This window comes from Podarcis pityusensis, assembly GCF_964106645.2.
Source record: "Podarcis pityusensis genome assembly, chromosome: 15".
Classification (NCBI taxonomy): domain Eukaryota; kingdom Metazoa; phylum Chordata; class Lepidosauria; order Squamata; family Lacertidae; genus Podarcis; species Podarcis pityusensis.
The window spans coordinates 9,335,634-9,362,030 of record NC_138040.1 but is presented as its reverse complement, the minus strand read 5'-3'; the positions used below and the strand labels follow the sequence as shown (position 1 = coordinate 9,362,030).

Genomic DNA, 26,397 nt, shown 5'->3' with positions numbered 1-26,397 from the left:
TTTCAAGGTGCAAAACATTACGCCGGCAATTCTCACGCAGAAAATCTCTAATTACTGTAATTTCAACCCAGAATAAATGTTAGATCTTGACGACATGCCATATTCATCACATTAAAAGGTATCAGTTGGGTTCTTGGGAACTCTGAAGGCTCTCAGAAGACAGGGAGGGAAAGCTTTGGAGAGTAGGCAAGGCCTAGCATGTCTTCCTGAAAATGGCAATCGGTCCCTCTAACCGTCCACCCAAACCATAATGCTATCTATGTTTTAGACTCAGCATACATGGTTCTCCTAACAGTTCTTGGGTACAAGGGTATTTTCCATACATATTGCACTCCAGAAGATAAGAGCCAGACAGTTCGCATCTCAGAAGGGATAATATAAGTGGAGATTAACAATAGAAGACTTTGCAATCCATGCTATAAACTCCACCTGCCTCTGGTAAAACATTCAGATTTTTCAAGAATCTCTCGATTCTGAATATTCCTTTTACCTGCTATTAACTTCAGTTCTCCCAATTTCCACATCAGCTGGTTATTTAAAAAGAAGAAGTTGTCATGAAAATTCATCAGCATTCGGGAGAGAACTTCTAATACATTTTATTTACTTATTATACAACACTTATTTATAACAAAACATTAAAGCAATAAAGCGATAAAATCATTGGGGAAAAGAACAGATTAAAACATTAAAAAGTGACTGAAATCAACAATAACCTAATAACCAGATCCAAACATGTGTCAACATACTACGTGTCTAATATCTCTCTCTCTCTCTCTCTCTCTCTCTCTCTCTCTCTCTCTCTCTCTTTAGTGACCACTTGTAGCCGAGTAAGATTGTCTTCCATAAACACGGTTTTAATTTTGTATGCAGTTTTGCCTAATGTACGCATTTTCACAAAGCAAATTGCCCTTATAGAACGTATTTTGTATGCAATTTACATAATTTAATTTTAATGCACACTTTGCCGTGGCACATACGTCTTCTGTACACTTTACTCAGCCAGCAGAGTGCATTGCAGAATGAGCAGCAGTACAAATTTTGAACAATATGTTTTGGCTCGTGTATTGCTTCTGAGAGTGCAGATTTGTAGGTTCACCTGCAATGCAAACTGAACTGAATTTCTCCCCCCCCCCCCATCCCTAATCAAGAATTCAAGTCTGGGTTATATAGAATCCTAGAATTGTAGAGTTGGAAGTGACCTTGAGGATTGTCAAGTCCATCCACCTGCAAGGAAGGAATAAGCTGCTGTCCCATATGGGAATTGAACCTGCGACCTTGGCAGGTTATCAGCCCCATGCTCTAACCAACTATCCAGGCTTATACTCAATCAGACCAGTGGTCCATCTAGCTCAGTATTGTCTACACTGACTGGCAGCAGCTCTCCAGGATTTCCGGCAGGAGTTTCTCCAAACCCCACCTGGAGATGCCAGAGGGGATCAAACCTGGGAACTTCTGCTTGCAGGGCAAACACTCTATCATTGAGCTACAGCCATTCCCCTAAAGCAGCTAGTTTTGACTTGGTGCTTTTGCCAGGATCAAAGTTATTTAGCAGAGGGTCAAGCAAGCTCACTGTGCGAGCTGATTGCCCGACACCTGCGGCACAACACTCACCAAAAAACTGCTAAGGAGGTCCATCATGTTTCCAATGCCCCACCAATCCACGCTAGCGTCGCATAGATCCGAAACCACCGTGCGTCCTTCTGGAGAGCATTCCTGAAGCCATACACCAGCCTGAACATCCATATAGGCTGTGCTTTATTCCCCCCCCCCCAAACATCCCTTTGTTAATATTTCTCTAAGTGAGACATTGTGCGCTGGCTGCTTGACAGGTTAAATGGGCGTGCCAAGTCACAAGGCGAAAGCACCCAAAACAGGTTGTGCAGGAAGCACATTTTAATATTTCAAAGGAGAGAGAGAGAGAGAGAGAGAGAGAGAGAGAGAGAGAGAGAGAGAGAGTTGTGTTTCTTTTCCTCTCTCCCACCTCACAATTTGGAACAGGATCAAAGGCGCCCTGTGACGTAACAAGCCTCTAAATGTGGAAGGCAAATGTGCTAGTGTATTTGATATCGGGTAGAACAATGCGTGTGGAGGGGGGAGAGGGAAAGCAGTCGCTATTAAATGCAAGCCACCAAAAGAGCAAAAGGTTACCTCTTCTTCAGCAAACGGACTTGTGCAGAGTCTTGCTGTGCTCAGACTAGCAAAGGCAGACCAGCTAGAAAAGGGGTAGGTAAACTAAGGCCCGGGGGCCGGATCCGGCCCAATCGCCTTCTCAATCAGACCCGTGGATGGTCAGCGTATTTTTACACGAGTAGAATGTGTCCTTTTAATTAAAATGCATCTCTGGGTTATTTGTGGGGCATAGGAATTCGTTCCTTTTTATTTGTATTTTCAAAATATAGTCCGGCCCCCCACAAGGTCTGAGGGATGGTGGACCGGCCCCCTGCTGAAAAAGTTTGCTGACCCCTGAGCTACAATAAGGACCGGGGAGAAAAAGTCCCCATCTTCTCTGCCCTCTCCACAGGCTGCAAAGTTGGGGAGTGCATACACAAGGCATATGCACCAAGGAGGGGCGCTCTGGGATTGTGGATCCCTCCCCCCCAGGACATTCTTAAAATGACGCTCCTAAAATGTTCAGCTATCATCATTTTATTTATTCAAAGGTTGAGTTTCTAGTCCCTTTGCTTCATCGAATCATCGAGCTGGAAGGGATCCCGAGGGTCATCTAGTCCAACCCTCTGCAATGCAGTAATCTCAGCTAATGCATCCATGGCAGATCCACGACCAATCATTCCACCCTGCTATTCAGAAGTTCAGATATGATCTTATTGACCACGGGGGGGGGGGACTGTGTGGAACCCCTGCAAGTAAATCGGCATGGGAACATGCCCCACCCCCAACCCCAATACTAATTATCACTTCACTATAAACTAGCTGGCATCCTAGCAACATTTCCTTATTAATCGTCCTTTTTATAGCACAGACTTGCAATGCTTTCAGACCACACCTGATGAGTAAACAGGAAGCAGTTCTTGGATATCTATTCCAAAGCAATGATTCTTCGGATTAATGTGCTACCTAATGGCACTTCTCCCATATCAAATTGCAATGGTAAGGTTTGGTGATTTTAGACACTGGACCTCGTGGTCTTATCACATGGCACTCAACAGTTCTGAATTAAGTGGGACATCCCAGAATTACAGAAGTCGGCTACTGTTTGGATCCTGGAATGTCTCATTTTTCATTCTGGCACTCTGGAGTGAGTCAGGTGGCTCACACCAGAGCGTCGGACCAAATGAAGCTCACTTTTCAGTCTTGCGAGACCCAAAAACGAGCATCTTTTGGTCTTGCGCTCTCGCGCAGGTGTGAGCGTTTGGGACCAAACAAAGGAGTGTCCCGATTTTGGTTCCCAAGATGTTGCAGGGTATGTTAACAGGGAGTGGTGGTTCAGATGACAATGTGTACGGCTTCAGTTACATCAAAATGTGGAAAGATAACCCTGCTCACCTTCTCATTCTGCTGAGTGATGCCCTGGGCAATGCCCCACCACCACCAAGTCCTGCTCTGATGATGCCACCATCAAAATGACTTCTATCAACTCATCCACCAAGCCTGAACTTCTGGGTACTTCTCTTGGTTCCAGTTCAAATGCTGAACCTGCTTTGGCAATGTTGCCCCGCTTGTGTCTGAAACCTCCCATTTCTGGAAGGTTGATGCGGCCCTGACGAAACGCAGGCATCCTTGCATCATGCCAGCCTACAGATTCAAATGCTCCTTTGGCACAGAGGGCTGCGATCACAGTTGTGTGGAGCAATCGTTGCATGCAGACAGGTTGGTAAATTGAACATGACAGTCTCCGGGGGGGTGTTGGGCTCCTGAGATATACTCCAGCCCTCTGCTGCCTGGAAATATCCCTCAACTCCCACCCACTGCAAATTGTTGGTGACAACCTGGGTTGAGGCAGCAAGCAGGCCTTTTCCCTCACTGCCTGATGCTTTCTCAGCAATCCACTCTCTCAGAGAGGAGCTAGAGAAGGCCCTGGGGCATGGAATCTTTTCCCACCCAGTAAAACCTTCTGAGGACCACATGCAAGTGGTGGTAGTAAAAGGTAAAGGGAGCCCTGACCATTAGCTCCAGTCATGACCGACTCTGGGGTTGCAGCGCTCATCTCGCTTTATTGGCCGAGGGAGCCGGCGTACAGCTTCCAGGTCATGCGGCCAGCATGACTAAGCCGCTTCTGGCAAACCAGTGCAGCGCACGGAAACGCCGTTTACCTTCCCGCCGGAGCGGTCCCTATTTATCTACTTGCACTTTGATGTGCTTTTGAACTGCTAGGTTGGCAGGAGCAGGGACCGAGCAACGGGAGCTCACCCTGTCGCAGGGATTCGAACCGCTGACCTTCTGATTGGCAAGTCCTAGGCTCTGTGGTTTAACCCACACAAATATGAAGTTTGCCTTTGTGTCGTAGCCTAATTTCTTCACACAGCGTATCCTCCAAGTGTCCCGATTTTCCAGGGGCACCTACTTAGAAAAGGCCTCTCAAAGTCAGACTCTAGGTGCCAGCTGGCACACTTTCAGTTCATTGTTGATTATTCTTTCACTCCTTCTCCCTCTCCCCCCAAAGAAACACACATTGTGCAATGAAGGTGCTTAAAAGATTTAACAGTTTGCTGCTACATTGCAACCAGGGGAAAGAATTTGGGGATCTTTTCTACAAGCTGAGCATGATACAGGTGAGAGTAATCCCTCTTCTCCTTGCCGGAGAGTGCCAGAAAGTATTAGAAAAGCAGAGGGAAAGCAAAATTCCCTTACTTATTAGGAATGGCCTGGAGCATTGTGAGGGGAAAGTTAACTGCAGATCCAGCTAAGCTTGTTCTGAGCATGGCTGCAAGGACACATGAGTGAGGGGGCCTCTCTTGCCAATTTTCAGCTGGGCAGTTAGGTAGTTTTAGACTCTGCATGCACTGTTTTAAATGCCCACCCACTTTAGATGCAAAAGGCATTGTGTTAAGTTGTGGATGAACATATCAGATGACACAGTGATTCTTCAAACGGCTCTTGTTTATTCACAGGCCAGAACAGAACTGAACTGAAGGATTCAGCCAGCCTGCTTATATAGAGCTCCACTACAACGCAACAGTAACCACTTTCTGTAACTATCCAATCACTGAACGTCACTTTCAATCCCTTGTTTGCATATGTGGACCTGAGTGACAACTATATACAGTGTCCCCCTGCTGGCCCAGGGTGAGAACTTCAGTACATAACACATTGCTTTGCTTTCTTCAAAGGCAGGTGCCAACCCTGTTGTATCTGAGGATTCTTCCGCTCATCCTGCTGAAATTTTAGACTTTGGACTAGGGGATAGGGGCTCTATCATTGGAAAGATGTGGTTTTTACCACTACTTCTTCAAAATCTAGTAAGCCATGTCTTTTGCATTTGTGGACCCTCCTGCTTATATGGCTAAGCAGGTCATATCAAGAGGTTTAAGTCCTGTAGAACCATAGAAACGTAGAATTGTAGAGATAGCAGGGACCACAAGGGTCATCTAGTCCAACCCCCTGCAATGCAGGAATCTTTCGCCCAGTGTGGGACTCGAACCCACAACCCTGGGATTAAGAGGCTTATGTTCTACCGACTCAGCGATTGTCTTCCATTCCTGGGCTAAAGATGTCATGTTCTTGAGCATGATACTGACTAGTCCTCAGTTTAGGGTAGTTTCTTTCAATACCGCACCCTTTGTACTCTCCTCACCCCCTTTTCGGTAAATGTTATTTTACTTGTATAGGGCTCACCTTCCTTCCCCGCCCCCTTGTTTGTTATTATTTATTTTTTTAATGGCAAAAAAAAATGTGTTTAAAAAAACAAATCTGTTTTAAAAAAGACTCGAGCCTCTGCCTTAAGTCTTCAAAACAGGACAAGGTGCAAATTTAAATAAGTAAATATTTATGAAAACTGCTCTTAAGGCAGTGTTCCACTGCTGCACATGTTATGGTCTCGAAATTTATGAGGAATAATAAAAAGCGAAACAGCAGCTCAGATGCACTGAGGCTATTTCAGCTCCCCCTATGGAAGGTCATTAAAATTTCAGCTTTCTATCAGAAACATTGTTAAAGCAAACGGGGAGAGGGAGGAGCAATCCACCAAGAGCGGTACATTGGGATTAATTTGTTTGTTTTGCGCTTCTAAAGAGATTGTATAATAATATGCACAGACACTCTCAATTCACCCACTGTCGACTCATAGAATTAAGAACTCATCAGGGAGGTCCTCTGAAAAAAGGATGTAATTGGATTGCAGCAACAACACAGTCTTAGGAGACTACGCGTCTTGCCACCCCCTTGCTTGCAAGTGTACACAACATCCGTTGAGTGGAGGTACAAGTTTTTTGTTCCATTTCATGCTTTTCTGTCTCCCAAAATAAGTTATGGCAACAATAATGCACCTCAAATGTAGACTGATGGAAACGGCTCCAGTCAAATTCTCCAGAGCAACCTAGTCATGTGCCTGGGTACAAATAAATACATGAAGTGCTGGCAGTCACTTCGCCAGATCCTTGAGGTGTGGGGGATGGCGTTTCAGAGGGTGGGAAATAACTGCAAAACTAGTACAACCAACAACCAATTTACACACGTCCAACTGATGTGCAACCATGTACATGCACATTGCACCGAACCAAGAACTTACTTTAAAAATTGGGAAAATGATGCTAGAAGAGCCTAAAAAATTAAAGGACCCTTGACAGTTAAGTCCAGTCACAGATGACTCTGGGATTGTGGCGCTCATCTTGCTTTACTGGCCAAGGGAGCCGGAGTTTGTCCGCAGACAGTTTTTCCGGGTCATGTTGCCAGCATGTCTAAGCCGCTTCTGGAGCAACGGAACACCGAAACCAGAGCAGTGCACGGAAACGCCATTTACCTTCCCACCAGAGCGGTACCTATTTATCTACTTGCACTTTTTGGCATGCTTTTGAACTGCTAGGTTGGCAGGAGCTGGGACTGAGCAATGGGAGCTCACCCCGTCGCAGGGATTCGAACTGCTGACCCTCTGATTGGCAAGCCCAAGAGGTTCAGTGGTTTAGACCACAGCGCCACCCTAGAAAGGGCAAAAAAACTGAGGTTCATTTATTTTCCCAAGTCCTCATGAAAAGTTGTCGGCAGATTTCTCCTAACACGCTCATTCGTGTGCAATTTTGCCTATTGTCTACATATTCGCAAAGCATTTTTTCCTAAAGTAGCAGATTTTAAATAGAATCTAAGCTGACCTTAGATGATCTGTTTCATAGAATCATAAAGTTGGAAGGGACCCCTTTGGGCATCTAGTTTTTTGTGTGTGTTACATTCACCAGGATATGCATTCCCTCCCGCCCCCCCAATAAATGATTTACCAGCATTTCACTGCAAATCTCCCTAGATAAGCACATTTTAGCATGCAGCTTTGGCGAGTTTTAAGGCCAGGGCTCATTCAGGTGGAAAGCCAGGATATATATATTCAATAAATAATAATGTAATAATAATAAATAATGTTATGGCACACATTTTTGCAAGCAAACCCCAAGGTTTGCAGAAGGACAGACTATTGGAGGGGAAGCCTAAGGAGGGAAAACAAAACAAAACAGCCCCATGCAGATTGAGTGTCCTTTGTGGCAAATGGATGCTGGTTGGTTGTCCAGGAGGGGGTGAAAACAATAAGGGAGGAGGAATAGAATGGAGTGTCCTGAAGGAGGGCATCACCGAGTGACTGGCAGCACAGTCTAACACATGCACATCTAATCTTGAGCCCAATGTGGCTTACTCAGCAGGAGGCACCATTAGCTAAAGCGGTGCTTCAGGTTAAGAACAGTTTCAGGTTAAGAACAGACCTCCAGAATGAATTAAGTTCTTAATGTGAGGTACCACTGTATTATCATTATGATGGTGGTGCTGCTGCTGTTGCACCCCCCCCCTTGGTCCAGCACCCTGTGCAGAGGATCTGTCCACCCCACCCTAAACCTGGAGCTGACTCCTGATGCTGCTGAACTATAACTTCCATCATCTCTGGCCAGTGGCCATGCTTCATGGGAGTTCTGATTCAGCGACACTGGCTGAGCCTAAGGTTCCCCACAGCTATTTTGAACCTTCTGTTCTCTCCATATACATTACTGCTCTCCTGACTCTTTTGGCTGCTCAGTGGGGCAGGAGCAAACTTGGCCTCTTGTAGATATTTATCTTCCAGTAGCTGCTTAAGCACATTGGGGCAGGGGGAGGTAGCACTGGGTTCCTTCCCAACTCCTTGTGCAACTAGTTTGGCCAGTCTCTCTCCCTTCAAGTACCACTTCCGCCAGCATTCCTCTCTAGGCATGTGCAAAAGGCACTTTGTCACCTTCCTGGGCAACTTTCTGGGGCCCAAAGACAGAACAATGAAAGCAAATTTTAGCTGAACTGTATTCTATACGTTTTGGAAAGTTGTCTGTCCATCCATCTGTTCTCTGCATGCAGGCAGCCCTGAAGATGCCAACACCAAATTTGGCATGGTGGTTCCTAAGATCCAGGAGTCCATTTTTGACTAGGTTTCGGCAGTGCTATTTCTCAAGAAAAAGAGGTGCTGGAACTCACCATGAAGACCTCCCTTGTTCTCTTATAACTGAGTTCCAGTAAGTTTTGGCTGAAAAGAAAGCCCTGGGTTTCGCTACCATCAGACACCATTTTGAATCAAAGTGGCAGTTGGAGCCTTTCAAAACTGCACTGCGAATCCAGAATATCCTGGTAAAATTGAGGCAGTTGGAGGGTATAAGAGCCCACCACCTCTCAGTGGAATCTCTCCCAGTGTAAAGCAGCTCATTCCACCAGGAAGTTCTTGCTATTATTCATCCAAAACCTGCTTCCTTGCCTTTTCTGCCTGTTGGTCCTAGTCCTGCCTTCTGGAGCAGTAGAAAGCAAGCCTGCTCCCTCTACCCCTCCCACAAAAAAAACTCAATATGACATCTGTTATGTACTGAGTTGAATAGGATCCAAACTGTAGCAGTCTGATTGGTCCTAGAACAATAGGATCCAAAAGGCAGCAGTCTGATTGGTCCTAGAACAATAGGATTCAGAATGCAGCAGTCTGATTGGTCCTAGAACAATGCAGCAGTATGATTGGTTGGCAGGAACCACCCAATCCTGCTCCAGATAGAAGTGAATCCACAACCTGATTGGCTTACAGTAGAATTCCAGAATTAGCCAATCATGTGCAGCCCATTGTGTAAATAATGTATATAAAGCAGATATTGTGAGGGGACATTTATTCATTCCTCCTCACCACTATGAGCTGAATAAAGAGCATGAAATCACTTTGCGACTCTGAGTATATTTCACTGGCGACGAGGATGGGATCCCGCTGAGCTGACTGCCACACACAGCACCGCAGCACCGCCAACTGCCGCACCGCTGCCTCGCACCGTGTATCCAGGCTTCAGCTCCGGGGCACAAGGAACTCAGAATGGCAGCCAACAGCAGCTTCTCGCCATTCAACCCAGCATCTGGAGACTGGGAAGCGTACGCCTCCCGTTTCACCTTCCTCCTAGAAGCCAAAGGGGTCACCGACGAAGAAGACGCCAAGAAGAGGGCGATATTCTTCAGCGTCTGCGGAGAGGAGACGTTTGAAATCGCCCGGGCTCTCCTTGCGCCTGAAGACGTCGCTACTGTTCCATACAAAACAATAATGGAACAGCTGAAGGGGCACTTTTCGCCGCAGCCCTCAGTGGTGGCTCGTCGAAATGCCTTCTACGCAAAGCGGCAAGCCCCTGGGGAAACCATAACTGGGTTTGTGACCTCTCTCCGCCAAGCCGCCCGGTTCTGCAACTTCTCAGAGCTGGAGAACATGCTTCGTGACCGCCTCGTCGGTGGCCTGAAGGATGAGAAGCTGCAACGGCGCCTCTACGCTAAGAAGGACCTAACGTTCCAGGTCGCTCTGGAGGAGGCCCTGGCAACAGAAGCTGCCGAGAGGTCGACCCAAGAGGCACGGCCGAGCCTGCCATCCCAACCGAGGGTCCACCATGAAGACCTCACCGACGACTCAGGATCCGACAGGGAGGAGGTGCACCGAGTACAGCAGCGCACTCAAGCAGCGCACAGACCACAGCTGCCTCGACGAGAAGGAGGGAACTGCGCAAGCTGCGGGGAGAGTCACGAGAGGAGGACCTGCCGTTTCCGCAACGCAGAGTGCAGGCAGTGCAGAAAATCGGGACACATCGCCCGGGTGTGTCGGGCTCGGCCCACCCGACACCAGGCATCAGATGACCAATCCAAGAGCCCCAGGTCCCGGGGCCCAACGCACCAAGGCAACTCGACGGAGCTCACGGACTTCCAGGTATACCAGTTGCCCCACCCCAACGTAGAGAAAATTTATGTAGAGGTACAGATAGAGGGGGCCCCATGCCGCATGGAGCTTGACACGGGTTCAACTCTATCCATAATCTCGGCAAGGACCTTAAGGAAACTGTGTCCCACTGGGGGTCCCAAACTCAGGCCGGCCCCATTCACCCTCCGGGACTTCCAGAAACGTAAGGTCCCCACAATGGGGGTGGGGACCTTCAGGGTGCAATACCGAGGGCGGACGCGGCAACTGGACTTGCTTGTGGTCAAGGGCCCCTACATTAGCTTACTGGGATTGGCATGGTTTGGACCACTGGGGCTAGCTGTCACCGGGGTGAACCACACTAGCTTACAAGTGGACGTGGACGCCATATGCAAGGAATTTCCAGGGGTTTTCGATGGGAAATTGGGACAGTATACGGGCCCCCCCATTGCGCTACAGCTTGACCCCGCAGTACGACCGGTCAGGCTCAAGGCCCGCCGGGTCCCGTTCGCCTTGAAACCCCGTATAGACGAGGAATTGGACCGACTCGTAGAGCAAGGAGTGCTGGAGCCGGTGCCTAATGCTCCCTGGGAAACCCCAATCGTCACACCCGTCAAGCCTAATGGTTCGGTCCGCATCTGCGCAGACTACAAATGTACCATAAACAAGGCCCTCACGGCCCACGCATACCCAGTGCCAGTGGTCAGCCATGTCCTTGCCACCCTGGCTGGGTCAAAAATTTTTGGCAAGCTGGACTTGGCCCAAGCATATCAACAGCTGCCAGTAGATGAGGCCACAGCAGAGGCACAGACGATTGTGACGCACAGAGGAGCGTTCAGGGTAAAGCGGCTGCAATTCGGTGTCAGCGTGGCACCAGGCATATTCCAGAATATAATGGACTCTCTCCTTAAAGGGATTCCTGGCGTCACCCCCTTCTTCGATGATGTGTTGATTGCCGGCCCCACACCAGAGGAGTTTGAGGACCGCCTCCGCACCGTTCTGCACCGTTTCCAGACGGCGGGTCTCAAGGTGAAGCGGGAAAAATGTCTACTAGGAGTGCCTCAGGTGGACTTTCTGGGATTTATGGTGGACGCAGAAGGGGTCCACCCGACTGGGGACAAGGTACGGGCCATTTGTGATGCCCCAGCGCCCAAGAGCAAGACTGAACTTCAGGCCTTCTTGGGACTATTGAACTTTTACCATTCCTTCCTTCCCCACAAGGCGGCAGTAGCGGAGCCCCTACACAGACTCCTGGACAAGCGGGCCCCTTGGGTGTGGGGCCAGCGCCAGGAGGCCGCATTCCAGGCAGTCAAGGACTTGCTTGTCTCAAACTCGGTCTTGGCACACTTCGACGAGAGGCTGCCGGTGGTGCTAGCATGCGACGCCTCACCCTATGGCATTGGAGCTGTCCTGGGGCACCAACTCCCGGATGGAAGAGAGGTACCGGTGGCGTACTTTTCCCAGACACTCAACACAACCGAGCGGAACTACTCGCAAATCGACAAGGAGGGTCTGGCAATCGTAAAGGGAGTAAAAAAATTCCATGATTTCTTGTACGGGCGGCCCTTCACCGTGGTGACTGACCACAAGCCGTTGCTTGGCTTGTTTGCCCCCGAAAAGCAGACCCCCCAAGTGCTGTCTCCTCGCGTCCTCAGGTGGTCAATTTTCCTTGCCAGCTACCAGTATGCACTGATTCACCGACCTGGGAAGGCGATGGGCCATGCGGACGCCCTCAGCAGGCTACCACTACCGGAAACAGGCCCTGACCCAGCACCTGCACAAGAGGTTATGAGCCTGGAGCTGCTTCCCGACCGCCCCATTCAGGCACAAGAAGTTGCACACCATTCCAAGAAAGATAGGGTCATCTCCCGGGTCCTGGACTGGGTGTGGAGGGGATGGCCCAGCAGCAGCCCCGGGCCAGAATTCGCCGGCTACACAACCCGCAAACATGAACTGTCGGCCCACAAGGGGTGCCTGTTATGGGGAAGCAGAGTCGTTGTTCCCCAGCCCCTCTGCAAAAGGGTCCTCACAGCCCTACACGAGACACATCCAGGGGTAGTAAGAATGAAGGCCCTTGCCAGGAGTTATGTGTGGTGGCCGGGGATCGATGGAGAGATAGAGGCCTGGGTCAAACACTGCCAGGCCTGCCAAGAATCCCGCCCAGATCCCCCAAGGGCCCCAGTCCAGTCCTGGGAGTCCGCCCGAGCACCATGGTCACGCCTGCATGTGGATTTCGCTGGCCCCTTTCAGGGGAAAACATTCTTCATAGTGGTGGACTCCTACACCAAATGGCTGGAAGTCGCACTGGTACCGTCCACTTCCACGTCCGCAGCCATCCGGGTACTACGCAGGCTGTTTGCAACCCACGGGCTCCCTGACACTCTCGTCTCAGACAACGGGACTGCATTTACGTCAGGAGAATTCCAAACCTTCACAGCGCAGAACGCCATCCGCCACATCCGTTCGGCGCCGTTCCACCCTGCCACCAATGGCCAAGCAGAACGCATGGTGCGGACCACCAAGGACACCCTTCGCCGCATGACGCAAGGGGACTGGGAGTACCGCCTTGCCACATTCCTTCTAGCACAGCACAGCACCCCCAGCTCAACGACTGGCCGGAGCCCCGCTGAACTACTAATGGGTCGGCGCCTTGCAATCAGATTGGACCGCCTTCACCCCGATAGAGCTCAGGATGAGGTAGTGGTGGGGGAAGGCAGGAACCCCCGGACCTTCGAGGCCCAGGACCCAGTGTACGCAAAGAATTTTGGGGCAGGCCCAGCATGGGTACCCGCCACAATCACCAGGGTCACTGGCCCCGTGTCGTACGAGGTGCTAACGGATGGGGGGCAATGCTGGCGCCGCCACTGCGACCAGATACGGCGACGATTCCCGGGAGAAAACCAGGAGGAGGACAGGTCAGAGGAGTCCCAAGGGAACAGCGGGGCAGTGAGGCCCATAGAGCAGGAGGGGCCAGCAGGAGAGGCAGAATCAGTAAATACAGAGAGGACCCGTGAGGCCGAAAGGACACCGGAACCAGAACCACGACTGAGCGAGCCGGTTGCACCAGACCAAACAGCCGCATCACAGCCAGCATCCTTGGAACACGAGCCAGAACCCGGAGCCCGGACCAGGGAACACCCCAGGCCACAACGCACACGTAGGCCGCCGGCATACCTTGAGGACTATGAATGCGACCTCCCGGGCAGGACTGGAACTTAGAGGGGAGGGGTGTTATGTACTGAGTTGAATAGGATCCAAACTGTAGCAGTCTGATTGGTCCTAGAACAATAGGATCCAAAAGGCAGCAGTCTGATTGGTCCTAGAACAATAGGATTCAGAATGCAGCAGTCTGATTGGTCCTAGAACAATGCAGCAGTATGATTGGTTGGCAGGAACCACCCAATCCTGCTCCAGATAGAAGTGAATCCACAACCTGATTGGCTTACAGTAGAATTCCAGAATTAGCCAATCATGTGCAGCCCATTGTGTAAATAATGTATATAAAGCAGATATTGTGAGGGGACATTTATTCATTCCTCCTCACCACTATGAGCTGAATAAAGAGCATGAAATCACTTTGCGACTCTGAGTATATTTCAACATCACTTCCTGTTTTAATGAAAACAAGATCTGGGTCACTTCAATGTCCCAATCAAAGTTCTTCTCCTCATTCAGTCTGTCTGTCTCCCTTAAAGAAAGTGGTGTGTGAGAGAGCAAAGGAGTGGAGCCTCTCCATGAGGCCACTACCATGGCTGTGAGGGGCACCAAGGGCACGTGGGAGCTGAAGAGTGGTCATTGTTGGCTCTGGCTTGCTTTGTTTGGCCACTGCATCCCTGCCCCAGCCTGTGAGGAGGAGGCGCAGTAGGGGAAGTAGACAGGATGACACAAATGTAGAATATGTCCCTATTTTGATCTGAGGAATGTTGGGGGGGGGGAGTCTGCCATTGGGGCATCTGGTTGGCCCCTGCGAGAACAGAATGCTGGACTAGATGAGTCATTGGCTTTCATTCTTACCTGTTTCTCCAGCACACTATCTGTGACCCCCTATTTCACAATGGGCTCCTTACACAAGTCAGCTCCTCCCAGTCTCATCTATGAAATGGGCATCGTCATCATCGTAGGCATAATCAGCGGCGGAGCAAGCCGATCGGGCACCTGGCCGGGGGCAGGGCCAGCCGCCTGCAGGGTGGGGCTAACTGGGGCAGGGCCTCCTCCCACTCAGCCGCCCTACAGCTGAGGGGGAGGCGGCGGGTGGACTGTTTGGGGCAGCGCGGAGCCTGCGGGCGCCCAAGCCACTGTGTCACTCCCAGGAGAGATGCGTGGCTCAGGCACGCTGCAGACCCCGTGGTGAGTGCCACCCAGCATTTTGTCACCCCCCTCAGTGGTGACATCCAGGGCGCACAGCCCCCACTGCACCCCCTTCCTCCGCCTCTGGGCATAATCTAACTGGTTTAAAGTAGGGATCAGGGAAAATCTGTTGAGAGTTGTGTTCATGGCAGTAGGGTGGTACCTCGGGTTACGAACTTAATTTGTTCCGGAGGTCGGTTCTTAACCCAAAACCATTCTTAACCTGAGGCGCACATTCGCTAATGGGGGCTCCCGTTGCCACCAGGCCGCCGGCACGCAATTTTCATTCTCATCCTGGGGCAAAATTCTTAATTTGAGGTACTACTTCCGGGTTAGCAGAGTTTGTAACCTGAAGCGTTTGTAACCCGAGGTACCACTGTAGTCAGCAGAGTCAGAGCTTGAGGTGAATTGTGCCCCCTTTCTGTCCCTGTTCTCCCCTGTCTTTCCTCCTCCTGGTCACCCAAATGAAATCAGGAAGCGCGCCTCATAAAAAATAGGAGGAGGATTGTGTGCAGGCCTGGGGGCATAGGTTACCAGCCCCCTGATTGGAACGACATGGGGAAACATTTGTTTACCTCTGCTAAAATGTCGGGTAGGCTTCAAACAGAAACACAAATCAAATTGGCACAGGGCTTACCTTTCAAACTCCGGCACAAAGTCAGCAACGAATGCCTGGTGCTGGGGGTGTTCAACACTGCAGCTGCCATCTGAGATCCCTCCCCAAGCTCGTCAAGGCCTAGGGCCCAGACAGGGAGCCTGCAAGGAATCCACGCTGAACGGGTTCATTGCATCCTGCTCTCTATACACTTCAGCCAGGTGAACAGAGCAGCCGCTCTCGAGCCGAATGTGTGGGTTCCGTGAGGAAGCCCTCCCAGGTGACGTGGACAAACCCTTTGAGCGTTTGTCCCTCTCATTACCTAGTTATCACCTCTCTGCCCTCCTCCTGCCTCCGAGATAGGGAGCCAGCAGGCTTGCTTTAAAATAAACCTCAAAAAAAAGGTCGGCAACGTGTGATTAACTTAATGTGATAAGAAGCCCAGAGAACTCGGGAAGGAGTGATTGGCAAAAGGTGACAAACAACTCCCCGCCGGGATTAATTTACCGTTTCGCGGACTGACAAGGCAGCTCATTATTACACCCAATTATTTATTCTGCCTCAGCCAGAAAGGCTCGAGGAGCGCCACGCTGGGAATAAATGGCAGGCCGCTTTCGCTTGCAGGTGCGAGCAGGAGAGAGGCACAACATTTCAGGCTGTGGTGATATTTCCCCCCCCCCCCAGGCTTTATGTTTTCCACAGACCATTTTGGGGAGACGTGCAGGACCTTTTATAGAAAAATCGGGCTATTGCTTACAGGTTTCTGTCATTTGCAGGTGGTGAAGGGGTTCGAGACCGTCTGCAGAGAACGATCATGGGCTTTGTGCTTTTTGAAGAGCAATGGGCCATTTCAGAGTAAGGCACCAGGAAGGCGGGGATATTTTTGCTGCAGATTTGCAATTCTGTCTTCTCCCTTGGCAGACCATTTGCCAGCTTATTATGGGAAGGCCATTTGGAGCTTCTAGGGCTGCTTTTCAGATTGCATTTTTTTAAAGGTAGAAGGTGGTTCATATACAGTGTCTGCATAAAGTGTGTTTCATCACTTCCTCCATCATTGCAAGTAAAAACAACAACAACTATCCGTGAAGCTGTGCTGTCTGGAGCCTCCAACGAAACCGAAAATCACACTAATCCCTCCTCATGCGGATTAACATAAAAGGCTTCTGTATTATCCTTGTGAGTAAAGAGAGAACAGCAAAGAGAGACTGGGCCTTCTCTGTCTTTATATGTTGCGGTGCTTTCCTTGGTATAAAAGCTCCGACCCAAAAGGAAGAGGGGAAATGGTGGCTGAGGTCTATGGGTATTAGTGGGGAGAAAGTTGGAAGGACAACTGTAGGTAGAGACAGAGCCAATGACAGGCCAAGACAACTAATTCTATTTTTGCCTCCCTCCTCCTCCTTCCTGCTGAGTTCTACAAGGGCAACACTGAGACTAAGGCAGGGGTAGTCAACCTTTTTATACCTACTGCCCACTAATGCATCTTTCTTGATGGTAAAATTTCCTTACCACCTACCAGTGCTCGATGGAAGGAGGATTCAGCTTGTGCCGTAGGACCCCCTACCACCCACCTAGAATCCTGAAATGCCCACTAGTGGGCGGTAGGGACCAGCTTGACAACCCCTGGACTAAGGGGTAAACTAGGAAGGAAGCTGACAGTCAGACTCCAACCCCTTGACTGGTCGTAAGGAAGAACGAAGCCAGGTGGGGGCTGGCTGAAGTCAGCCTAAGCTTGGTGGGACAGTGCCTTATTGGTGTAGAAGAAGAAGAAGAGTTTGGATTTGATATCCCGCTTTATCACTACCCGAAGGAGTCTCAAAGCAGCTAATGTTCTCCTTTCCCTTCCTTCCCCACAACAAACACTCTGTGAGGTGAGTGGGGCTGAGAGACTTCAAAGAAGTATGACTAGCCCAAGGTCACCCAGCAGCTGAATGTGGAGGAGCGGAGACGCGAACCCAGTTCACCAGATTACGAGTCCACTGCTCTTAACCACTACACCACACTGGCTCTCAGTGTGTAGTGACCCAGTCAGATGGGCAGGGGTACAATTATTATTATTATTATTATTATTATTATTATTATTATTATTCCTAGTGCACCAGTCTCTATGGGAGGAGGAGGGAAATTCTGTTCTAACAAGGAATGATCCTTGATTCGGGATGCAACAAGGCAGCATCCCAGGCTGTGTTCATCACAATCAGCATGTAATTTTGATGGAAGGGAAATGTCGAAAACAATGAGGAAAGCAAAGTAATTATTTACTGAAAGTTTGCAGACTGAAAAAACAACAGTAGCAAAATACAAGTCCTATTTGCTTTTGCGATTTCCACTCCTGGCCTCAGACAAACATGAAAATTACTGCAAGTCATGCTCTTGTTTCTGTAAATGTTCTCTGACATCCCTGCCCGAGATGTATGTTGCTTTCTTACATCGTCCAAAAAGTCACCGCATGGCAAGCCCAAATTTAATTTGTACAGTGGTACCTTGTGTTACGTACTTAATCCGTTCCGGAGGTCTGTTCGTAACAGGAAACCGCTCGTAACATGAGGCGCGCTTTCTCTAATGGCGCCTTCCGCTGCTGCTGCACCGCCGGAGCGTGACTTCCACTCGCATCCCGGGGCAAAGGTTGCTACATGGGGCATCTACTTCCAGGTTAGCAGAGTGCGTAACCCGCAGCATTCGTAAGGGGGACAATACGAAACACGAGGTACCACTGTACTAATGATCCAGCCTGAACATCATCTCATTCATTTTCCTAAGCATTTTAAATATTGGAGGCTACATTCTCTAGAAGACCTACCGCTGACAGCAGTTGACATTACTGATTGTACCATTTTGTAAGTAGGGACAGGTATCCCACACCCGCAGAGTTTATAGAGGGCACCATTTGGACTGTGGGGAAGGCCTAACACCCTCTCCCAAAACACCACTTCCTTCATCTTCAAACAGTGGCGTAGCGTGGGGGGTGCCAGGGGTGCCGGCCGCACCGGGCGCAACTTCTGGGGGGGGCGCGAGTCCAGAGGGAAGGGGAACGCCCCTCGCTCAGCCCGCGCATCCCTCGCCCGCCGGCAGCTTCTCCTCCTCGCCTCGCTCAGCGCCGCCGCCGCGGATGCCGCCCAGACCCCCCAGCGCCCAGGGCCATTTCCCGGGGAGCCTCCTCTGGCACATGCCCCGCGCAGGAGGAGGAGGGGGAGGCGGCTCCGGGATGCTCCCTCCCGCCCCGGGAGGCAGAACGCAACGCACAACACACACACACCCTGTCGCCCCCGCGGCAGAGCAAGGCAGCCAGACGCGGAGCAGGGAGAAAGGCTCGGGCTCACCTTGGGGCAGCCTCCGGAGAAGCGAGTCCCGAGGAGGAGGAGGAGGAGGAGGAGGAGAAGCCGCCGCTGCCGCTGCCGCTGCCGCCGCCGCCGTGCGCCCCCAGCACCGGGAGAGAGGCCGCTGGCCGCCCGGCGGGCCGTGGTTCCTTCCTCCGTCGGGCGCCCAAGGGGAGGGGGCTTTGGCTGCCTCGGCCCGCGGGGGCTCCACAAATAATAAATTTAATAAATTCCTTTTTTTAAAATAAGATATTTATTAAAGTTTTCAATTTTATACAAAGAGAAAAATGCAAAAAATAGAAAAAATATATATTAAAAACACATAAAATTCACAACTTATTTTTCAATAACATATTTCCCTGACCTCCTCATACCTCCCCTTCTTGTTTTCTAGTTCAAATTATTTGTTCAGCAAATCCTTATCTCATAGCATTACCGCTAAATAACACCTTATTTTCTATCCAAGTTCTTGAAACTTAAACTTTTACTTTAAAAAACCATTTTTTCATAACCTTTTATACCATTACAGCTAGAAACCACTTAACGTAATTTCAATCCAACATCATTCAACATTCCTTAATATTGCAGTATTTCTGTAAATAGTCCTTAAATTTCTTCCAATCTTCTTCTGCCGACTCTTCTCCCTGGTTGCGGATTCTGCCAGTCATTTCTGCCAATCCCATGCAGTCAATCAACTTCATCTGCCATTCTTCCAGAGTGGGTAAATCTTGCGTCTTCCAATACTTTGCAATGAGTATTCTTGCTGCTGTTGTAGCATACATAAAAAAAGTTCTATCTTTTTTAACACCAACTGGCCAACCCAGTGGCGTAGCATGGGGGGTGCAGGGGGGGCCGGCCACACCGGGCGCAACATCTGGGGTTAGGGCAAATCCATGGGTTAGGGGGCGCAAATCCACAGGTTAGGGGGCGCAAATCCATGGGTTAGGGGGCGCAAATTACTTGCCTTGCCCCGGGTGCTGACAACCCACGCTACGCCACTGTCTTCAAAGCAGCCCCTAAGGCTGCCTCTTAGTGAAACAAATCACATTTACTTTGGCCTTACTTTGGCCTTTACCTGGGGGGCTGGTCTAACCAACCTGCTCACCTCCCTTCCAAGCCGTTCCTGGAATTTCTAGATTCAGACACAGCATGTAGATCTTCAGCTCCCATATGGAATTGGGTTTTTTTTAAAAAAAAAAAAAAGCAAGCAGGTGGCGATCCTATTTCCAACCATTTGTAGATGACAGTGACTGATTCCTACAGTTGCTAGGCAACAGCAGCATCCTTTCTTCCGCCCCAGAATTGAACAAAAATGCAAACAAACAGTGGAGCTCTTTGTACAATCTTTGAAGGAGGGAAGAACTCAAGGAATCATCTTGTGGTTGCTTAGGAACTCCAGAGCAGACTTCTGATAACATCTGGGCATCCTGGAAATATTTGATCAGTGCTCCCTGTGGTTGCCAAGATCTTCCTGCTAGGCTTTTTAGCTCTCTGATCCTGCAGGAATAATTTAGCCGATGGACTATCTAAAGCAGCCATCAGTAATCTAGTGTTTTGGACCACAACTCCCATCAGCTCATGGAAACTGTAGTCCAAGGGTTCCACCCAATGCTAGTCCTACTTAGAGTGGAGCTACTGGAGTTAATGGAAACGACTCACTTAGGCACACCAATTTTAATGGGTCTACTCTGAGTAGGACTTAGTCGGCAACAACCCCCAACAGCTGAAGGACAACAGGTTGGTGAAAAGTGATCTCAAGTACTGGAAGCAAGCAGTGCCTGATGGAAGAGGACTTCTTCACAGTACCCACCTCCTGCTTTGACCCCCAACTATTCAGTGGTATCTCATACCTTCCAACACGACATGCCCCAAATCCAGGAAGCCATCTTCTGGGTCTGCACTCCTGTGCGAGTCACGTGACCCACGTTTGACCATGCCCCCCCAAGTGCTTTCTTCAGGAACAGCACCCAAAAACACGCGTTTGGGACCACCGTGCCCCCCAAAAATGCAGCCCAAAATCACACAAGATTGTGGCGGCCATTTTGGCCACTGTCCTCTAGCAATAAAAAAAAAGGATGTCCCATTTTATTTCTGGGGCAGTTGACAGGCATGGTATCTGTCGCCTTGCTGAAATCTTCTCGCTCATTGGAAAAGGGCTTTTATCACTTCATTTCCAACACATTCTGCTGCATTTATACATGAGGTCACTAGTCTGGTAATAATGGAAGAAACAGCTTTTCCACCTCATAGATATATGGTAGTCTTTACCATTGATTTCAATTTTGTGGCAACTGCAGCTTCTGCATTGTGTTTCTTCATTCCTTATGCATACAATGTATATGTGAGGCCACATCTGCATTGGCATACCGCCAGCTCTTGAAGACACACCTGTTTAGGCATTCCCCTGAACTTGAACTTCCTGGTACAACTGCTTGAATTGCTCTTTTAACTGTTTTGTTATGTTTTTTTAACGGGCTTCTTTGATTGTATATTTTATATTCAGGTATCTTCAAGGTTAGAATTGTTGTATGGCGTGCTCTTATCGTGTTTGAATTTTACCATGCTTGTTAACTGCTTAGGAGTCATTGCAGGTGGTATATAAATTAATAAAAGTAATTATCATTATTATTATCATCATCATTAAGATTACTATTAAACATAATAATAATATGCACTTTCACATTACATTCCCTGGGCCTTTCAAGAATGCAACACTGGAAGGTAGCGACGCAAAAACTACATATCAACTCTTAAGCTAGAAGTGACTGCAACAGATAAGCCGAACAGTTCTGCTCCAATATAACTGCAAGATCCTGCAGTTGGGGCAGTGCCCAGCCATGCAAATAACACATGCGACGCACCGGCCATAATGCATCCCATAAGCCGCTTACCTTCATGCTTGGCGGAGCAGTGAGCGGTGGAGATAAGGGTCTCTCTGGAGCTGCCATATCTGTGCTGTTCAACACGTCTTGTTTCCTGTAATACAAGGAGAAATTGATCTTAACGTTTTCTTTCCGGGCCTTTTAAAGGAGGCAGAAAACCCCAAAGAGAAAAAGAAGGGGAAACTTTTGAGAATTCTGAACCAAAGAAACTTCTCCATTCTATTTTCTTTTTTTAAGAGAGAGGGAGGGAGAGAGAGAATAACCCTAGTTCTTGAGAGAATTCATATTGATCCTTTGCTTTATCCAATTATTTATGGCCCCTAAAAGCGGAGAAGGTCTTTCATTGGGGCATCCAAAGTAGGGAACATCAATAGAGCCTATACCTGCTATGTAAGTTGCAGGTAAAATCCATTCCAGGTAATTTCTATTAGTGGGCTAAGCTGAGGGTTAGCTATATAGAGCTGGGTTTCTATGGCAACACTCTTGCAAAAAAAAAAATTTCCTCCCTTCCCACCCCCCCACCCTCCGCCCCACTCTTCCTTGTCCCCAGTTTCTCCATCTGGTCTTATCTATTGACTCTGTAATGTTTGCTCATATCTTTCTCGCTCGACAGAAAGGACACGATGCACAGCAGAACAGATGCTGATCACGGTTATGCCAGATCACCGCCAGGGAATCACACAAAAAAGGAAGAAAGGAAGAAATGTGCCGCTCTGAGTTTATCATGGCCTGCCCAGGCTGAACTTCAGGAGGAAAGCCTAATGAACAGGGAAACGTACAAAGCATGCTTTTCACTGCAACCGCTTCATAGCGCAGAATTCTTTTTCTTTATTTTAACAAATTGGAAACAGTTCTTTAATATTGCACACTCCCTTGTTCTCTGAATAATGTCAAGTTCCAGAGGCAGCCCTTGCTACGCTTTGGCTATGCACACACACCATATGTTTAAAGCACATTGAAAGCATGTGACTTATCCCAAAGAATCCTGGGAACTGTGGCTTGTTAAGCATGCCGGGATTTGTAGCTCTGTGTGAGGATAAAGTACAGTACCCAGGATTCTTGTGCATTGTGGATTTTCAAGGGGATATTTACTAAGAAGTTTTGCAGGCATCATAGGACAAAAACTGGCAGGCGCACTGGTGCCCGAGGGCACCACATTGGAGACCTCTGATGCACAGTATAGACATAGATCCCTTCATGGATCACTGCCTTGCCGTGGCAAAGGGGCTTGAATAACTCAGAGAAGCTATGAGCTATGCCGTGCAGGGCCACCCAAGATGGACAGGTCATAGTGGAGGGTTTTGACCAAACGTTATCTGCCTGGAGCAGGAACCGGCAAGCCACTCCAGTATCCCTGCCAAGAAAACTCCATGGACAAAGGCAACAGGCATATAAAAGTTATGATGCTGAAAGATGAGCCCCTCAGGTCGGAAGGCGTCCAACATGCTACTGAGGAAGAGTGGAGGGCAAGTACAAGTAGATTCAGCTGATGAAGCGTCTGGGCCAAAGCCAAAAGGGTGCTCAGTTGCGGATATGCCTGGAAGCGAAAGGAAAGTCCAATGCTGTAAAGAAAAATATGTGGTCAAAAATGAGATGGCAAGAACATGAGTTTGACCAAACTGCGGGAGGCAGTGGAAGACAGAAGTGCCTGGCGTGCTCTGGTCCATGGGGTCACGAAGAGTCAGACACAACTAAATGACTAAACAACAACACAGACATAGTTGGAAAGTCACTGTGAAGAGTGTGGAGGGTGTCGGGACCTCCACTCCAGCCAGCAAACAGGCTACTGACCAGCATCAGTGATGCTCACTACATTTACAAGACTGTTGCACTTGACTCTTCCTGCCTGTTGCCCCTCTGCATAAATCCATACCATTTGCTTCCTAGCGAACGTATATCTAATGAAACGCTTGCGACTAAAAATGCCAAATAAATTAACCCCAGGAACTGAGAACAGATGAATAATTGGTGGCGGACATGGGCAGAGCACCACCCACCAGCTGGCGCGGTCAGGATAATTGTGCCAGCTAATGCCGCCTGTGAGCAGAATTACGATGAGCTGGTCCCACCAAGGGACAAGACGGAAGCCGTTATCTTTTAACCAACCGGCTCAAAGTGCGGTTTTCCTCGCTGCCGCGGAAAATGTGCGATTCTGCCTCTGTGAATAGAGAGCTATAAGGAAAGGCTCACTCAGAGGGCAGTTCTGTCTACGGAGCCACAAGCGCCTTCTGTGGTACAGAGCTCCATCTTCATCCGGTGGCCCAGTTGTGGCCTTGTCAGGATGGGGAATAGCCTAACTTTGTTTGTCTGTGTTCCTGTAATCTCTAGGTTAAACTAGGTAAAGGTAAAGGTAAAGGGACCCCTGACCATTAGGTCCAGTCGTGGCTGACTCTGGGGTTGTGCGCTCATCTGGCTTTATTGGCCGAGGGACAGCTGCAGACAGCTTCCGGGTCATGTGGCCAGCATGACTAAGCTGCTTCTGGCGAACCAGAGCAGCGCACGGAAACGCCGTTTACCTTCCCGCTGGAGCGGTACCTATTTATCTACTTGCACTTTGGCGTGCTTTCGAACTGCTAGGTTGGCAGGAGCAGGGACCGAGCAATGGGAGCTCACCCCATCGCGGGGATTCGAACCGCCGACCTTCTGATCAGCAAATCCTAGGCTCTGTGGAATAACCCACAGCGCCACCCACGTCCCCCTCTAGGTTAGACTACTCCATTGCAATGGAGCCTCCTCTGAAGATAGTTGAGAACTTCAGAATTTAAGAAGAGACTGTTGGATCAGAGGTGCTAGCAGCCACTGGCTTTAAAAAAGAGGATTAAACAAATGGATGGAGAACTCTTCCCATGACTTCCCATCACAACAATAGTGAATTGGAACCTTCATGTCCTGAGACAGTGCTTCTCCAGATGACAGCTGCTGGGGGCTATTGTCCTTATGCCCTGATTGTGAAGAAATCTGGCTGAGAACAGAGATCTCCTTATGTTTGAATCCAGGAGAAGGGAAGCACATTTTCAGCCTGAGGGTCATATTCCTCCCCAAGAACCTTCCAAGGACCACCCACTGGATGTGGGCAGGGCCAACAGCAAATGTGAGAGAGATGGTGAATGTAAAAATACACACATACACACACACACACATTTCATCGGAACTGAGTGAAGATGGCAGCTGCCAGCAGCAAAAAGACCTTTGGATTGATTCAGCAGAAACACCAGCATGTGAGGAGATGCTGCAAACTTATAGAGGGGAATCATAGACATAAAAAAGCCACACAGAAACACGTCATTGCTTGTTTTAACTCATTTGTGGGAACAACTCAGAGGCCGTGAAAGAAGGAAGGTTAACAACAGGAAGAATTAGAGGAACCATTGGAAATGACTATGAAAAGCAGTAGAGATATGAGATGATCAGATCCCTCCAAACTTGAAGCATGGGAAGTCCAATTAAAAAAATTATAATTTGGCAGAATATTTGGATTATTTGATATGTATATGTATAATTTGGAATATTTAATGTGATTAGATTGGATTGTTAAAGTGGAACATTTAATAAAAATGAATTTAAAACACACACGGCGTGTGTGAAGTGTTAGGGGAGGGGTAGGGCCTATGGTAAGGGACACATCATACTCTTTCTGGGGTAGTTTGTCCATCTTTGGTCCCCACCCTACACTCAGTTCTCCTCTGTGCCTCCTGGAAGCTATCAGCATGCGACAGTGGCCACACCCTGGGAATGGCTTTGACTGGCTGGCTAAACCATGTGAGGGTAGCCAATGGGTCTCAAACCATCAGCGAGTTAGAGACTTCCACTGTGTGTGAAGACATGCTCTTGTGGATTGAGCGGACAAGACCAATAGTGCATCCAATGGTCAAGAAGGAGGTTTCTGCATGTGCTGTAGAGGGAAGTAAGAGGCAGGTGGGGCTCGTCCACCTGGAAGGTAGCCCATCTAAGAGAAGGAAAACTCTGATCCTAAACCTCCGCTGCCTTGTGGGATATCTTCGGGAGAAGAAAAGTCTAAGAAATAAACCCTACACAAATCCGGAGTGGAGTCACTAAGACTGTTGGATAGCACCTTGCACGCCTCTTTCTGGCAACTCCTGCAGCCAAGCTGGTGCCAAACATATTGCTCTGCTTTCCTTTGGACCACATAGGTGAGGCCGAGAGGGGGGTCTTGTCATCTGGGCAGCCCAGGACCCATGAGATCACTTCAGTGCCTTTAACACAGCAGTTTGACTTCACCCCCGGAGGCACACTCCATCGTCTCTCGAGACAGACAGACGGACGCCAACAACAACAACAACTCCTGAGTCTCAGCATTCCCCACTTCTTGAACTCAGCAGGGGAGAGGATGAGGACTAAACTAGGAGGAGCTGACTCTGTCTGTCACTGACTCTGGCTCTGCCTAGCATTTAGTCTCCTTCGGGGCCTTCCTACCCATGAGGTGGGGTGAAATAGCCACCTCAGGCAGCGGAAGCCCCTGTTGCCCGCTCTGCCAGAGGCAGAGAAGTGGCAATCGATACAGTGCTGATTTCCAGCAATTTTTCACCCAAACCTCGTGAGATTTTGATGGAACCCACCGCTACCGCTTTGTGTTGCTGCTGCACAACCTAGTTAAAGGAAGCTTTGGTGAGTTGGACACGACTAAACGACTAAACAACAACAACAATTGCGGCGGCAGCAGGGTGGGTTTGCACTTGCCATCTCAAGCAGCAAAATGGGATGCACTGCCCCTGGTCTCTCTGCCATCTGCCCTACCAGCCATCACTGTGTAGAAGGTCCCAGGTTCCAATCCAGGTAGGGCTATAAAAACTACTGCCTCCAACCCTGGAGAAGCTCTGTCAATCAGTTTGGAGGCAACAGGGAGGCAGATAAACCAGTGGTCTGACCCACTGGAAGATAAGTTTCTATCTTCCTTTTAAAAAAGAAACCCTCTCTCCTTTGTGT

The 26,397-nt window shown here is 49.1% G+C and overlaps 1 protein-coding gene and 1 long non-coding RNA gene across 11 annotated transcripts in view; one reads left to right on the top strand and one right to left on the bottom strand.

The window, feature by feature from the left end:
- The window catches only part of RAP1GAP2 (RAP1 GTPase activating protein 2), a 194,054-nt gene that overhangs the window by 53,769 nt on the left and 113,888 nt on the right, over positions 1 to 26,397 (bottom strand). For 6 of the 10 annotated variants that reach the window (XM_080982917.1, XM_080982926.1, XM_080982923.1 and 3 more), the window contains one exon: positions 21,463 to 21,547. In XM_080982917.1, coding sequence (XP_080839043.1) covers positions 21,463 to 21,547 — 85 coding nt within the window. Of the gene's footprint in view, positions 1 to 1,611; positions 1,771 to 15,299; positions 15,425 to 16,014; positions 16,118 to 17,751; positions 17,802 to 21,462; positions 21,548 to 26,397 lie in introns of those variants that run through there. The other 4 variants (XM_080982921.1, XM_080982920.1, XM_080982919.1 and 1 more) reach the window with 4 other exon arrangements.
- LOC308464190 lies at positions 14,458 to 16,462 on the top strand. Its single transcript, XR_013979934.1, has 2 exons — positions 14,458 to 14,662; positions 16,034 to 16,462. It is a non-coding gene; the product is annotated as an uncharacterized lncRNA (long non-coding RNA).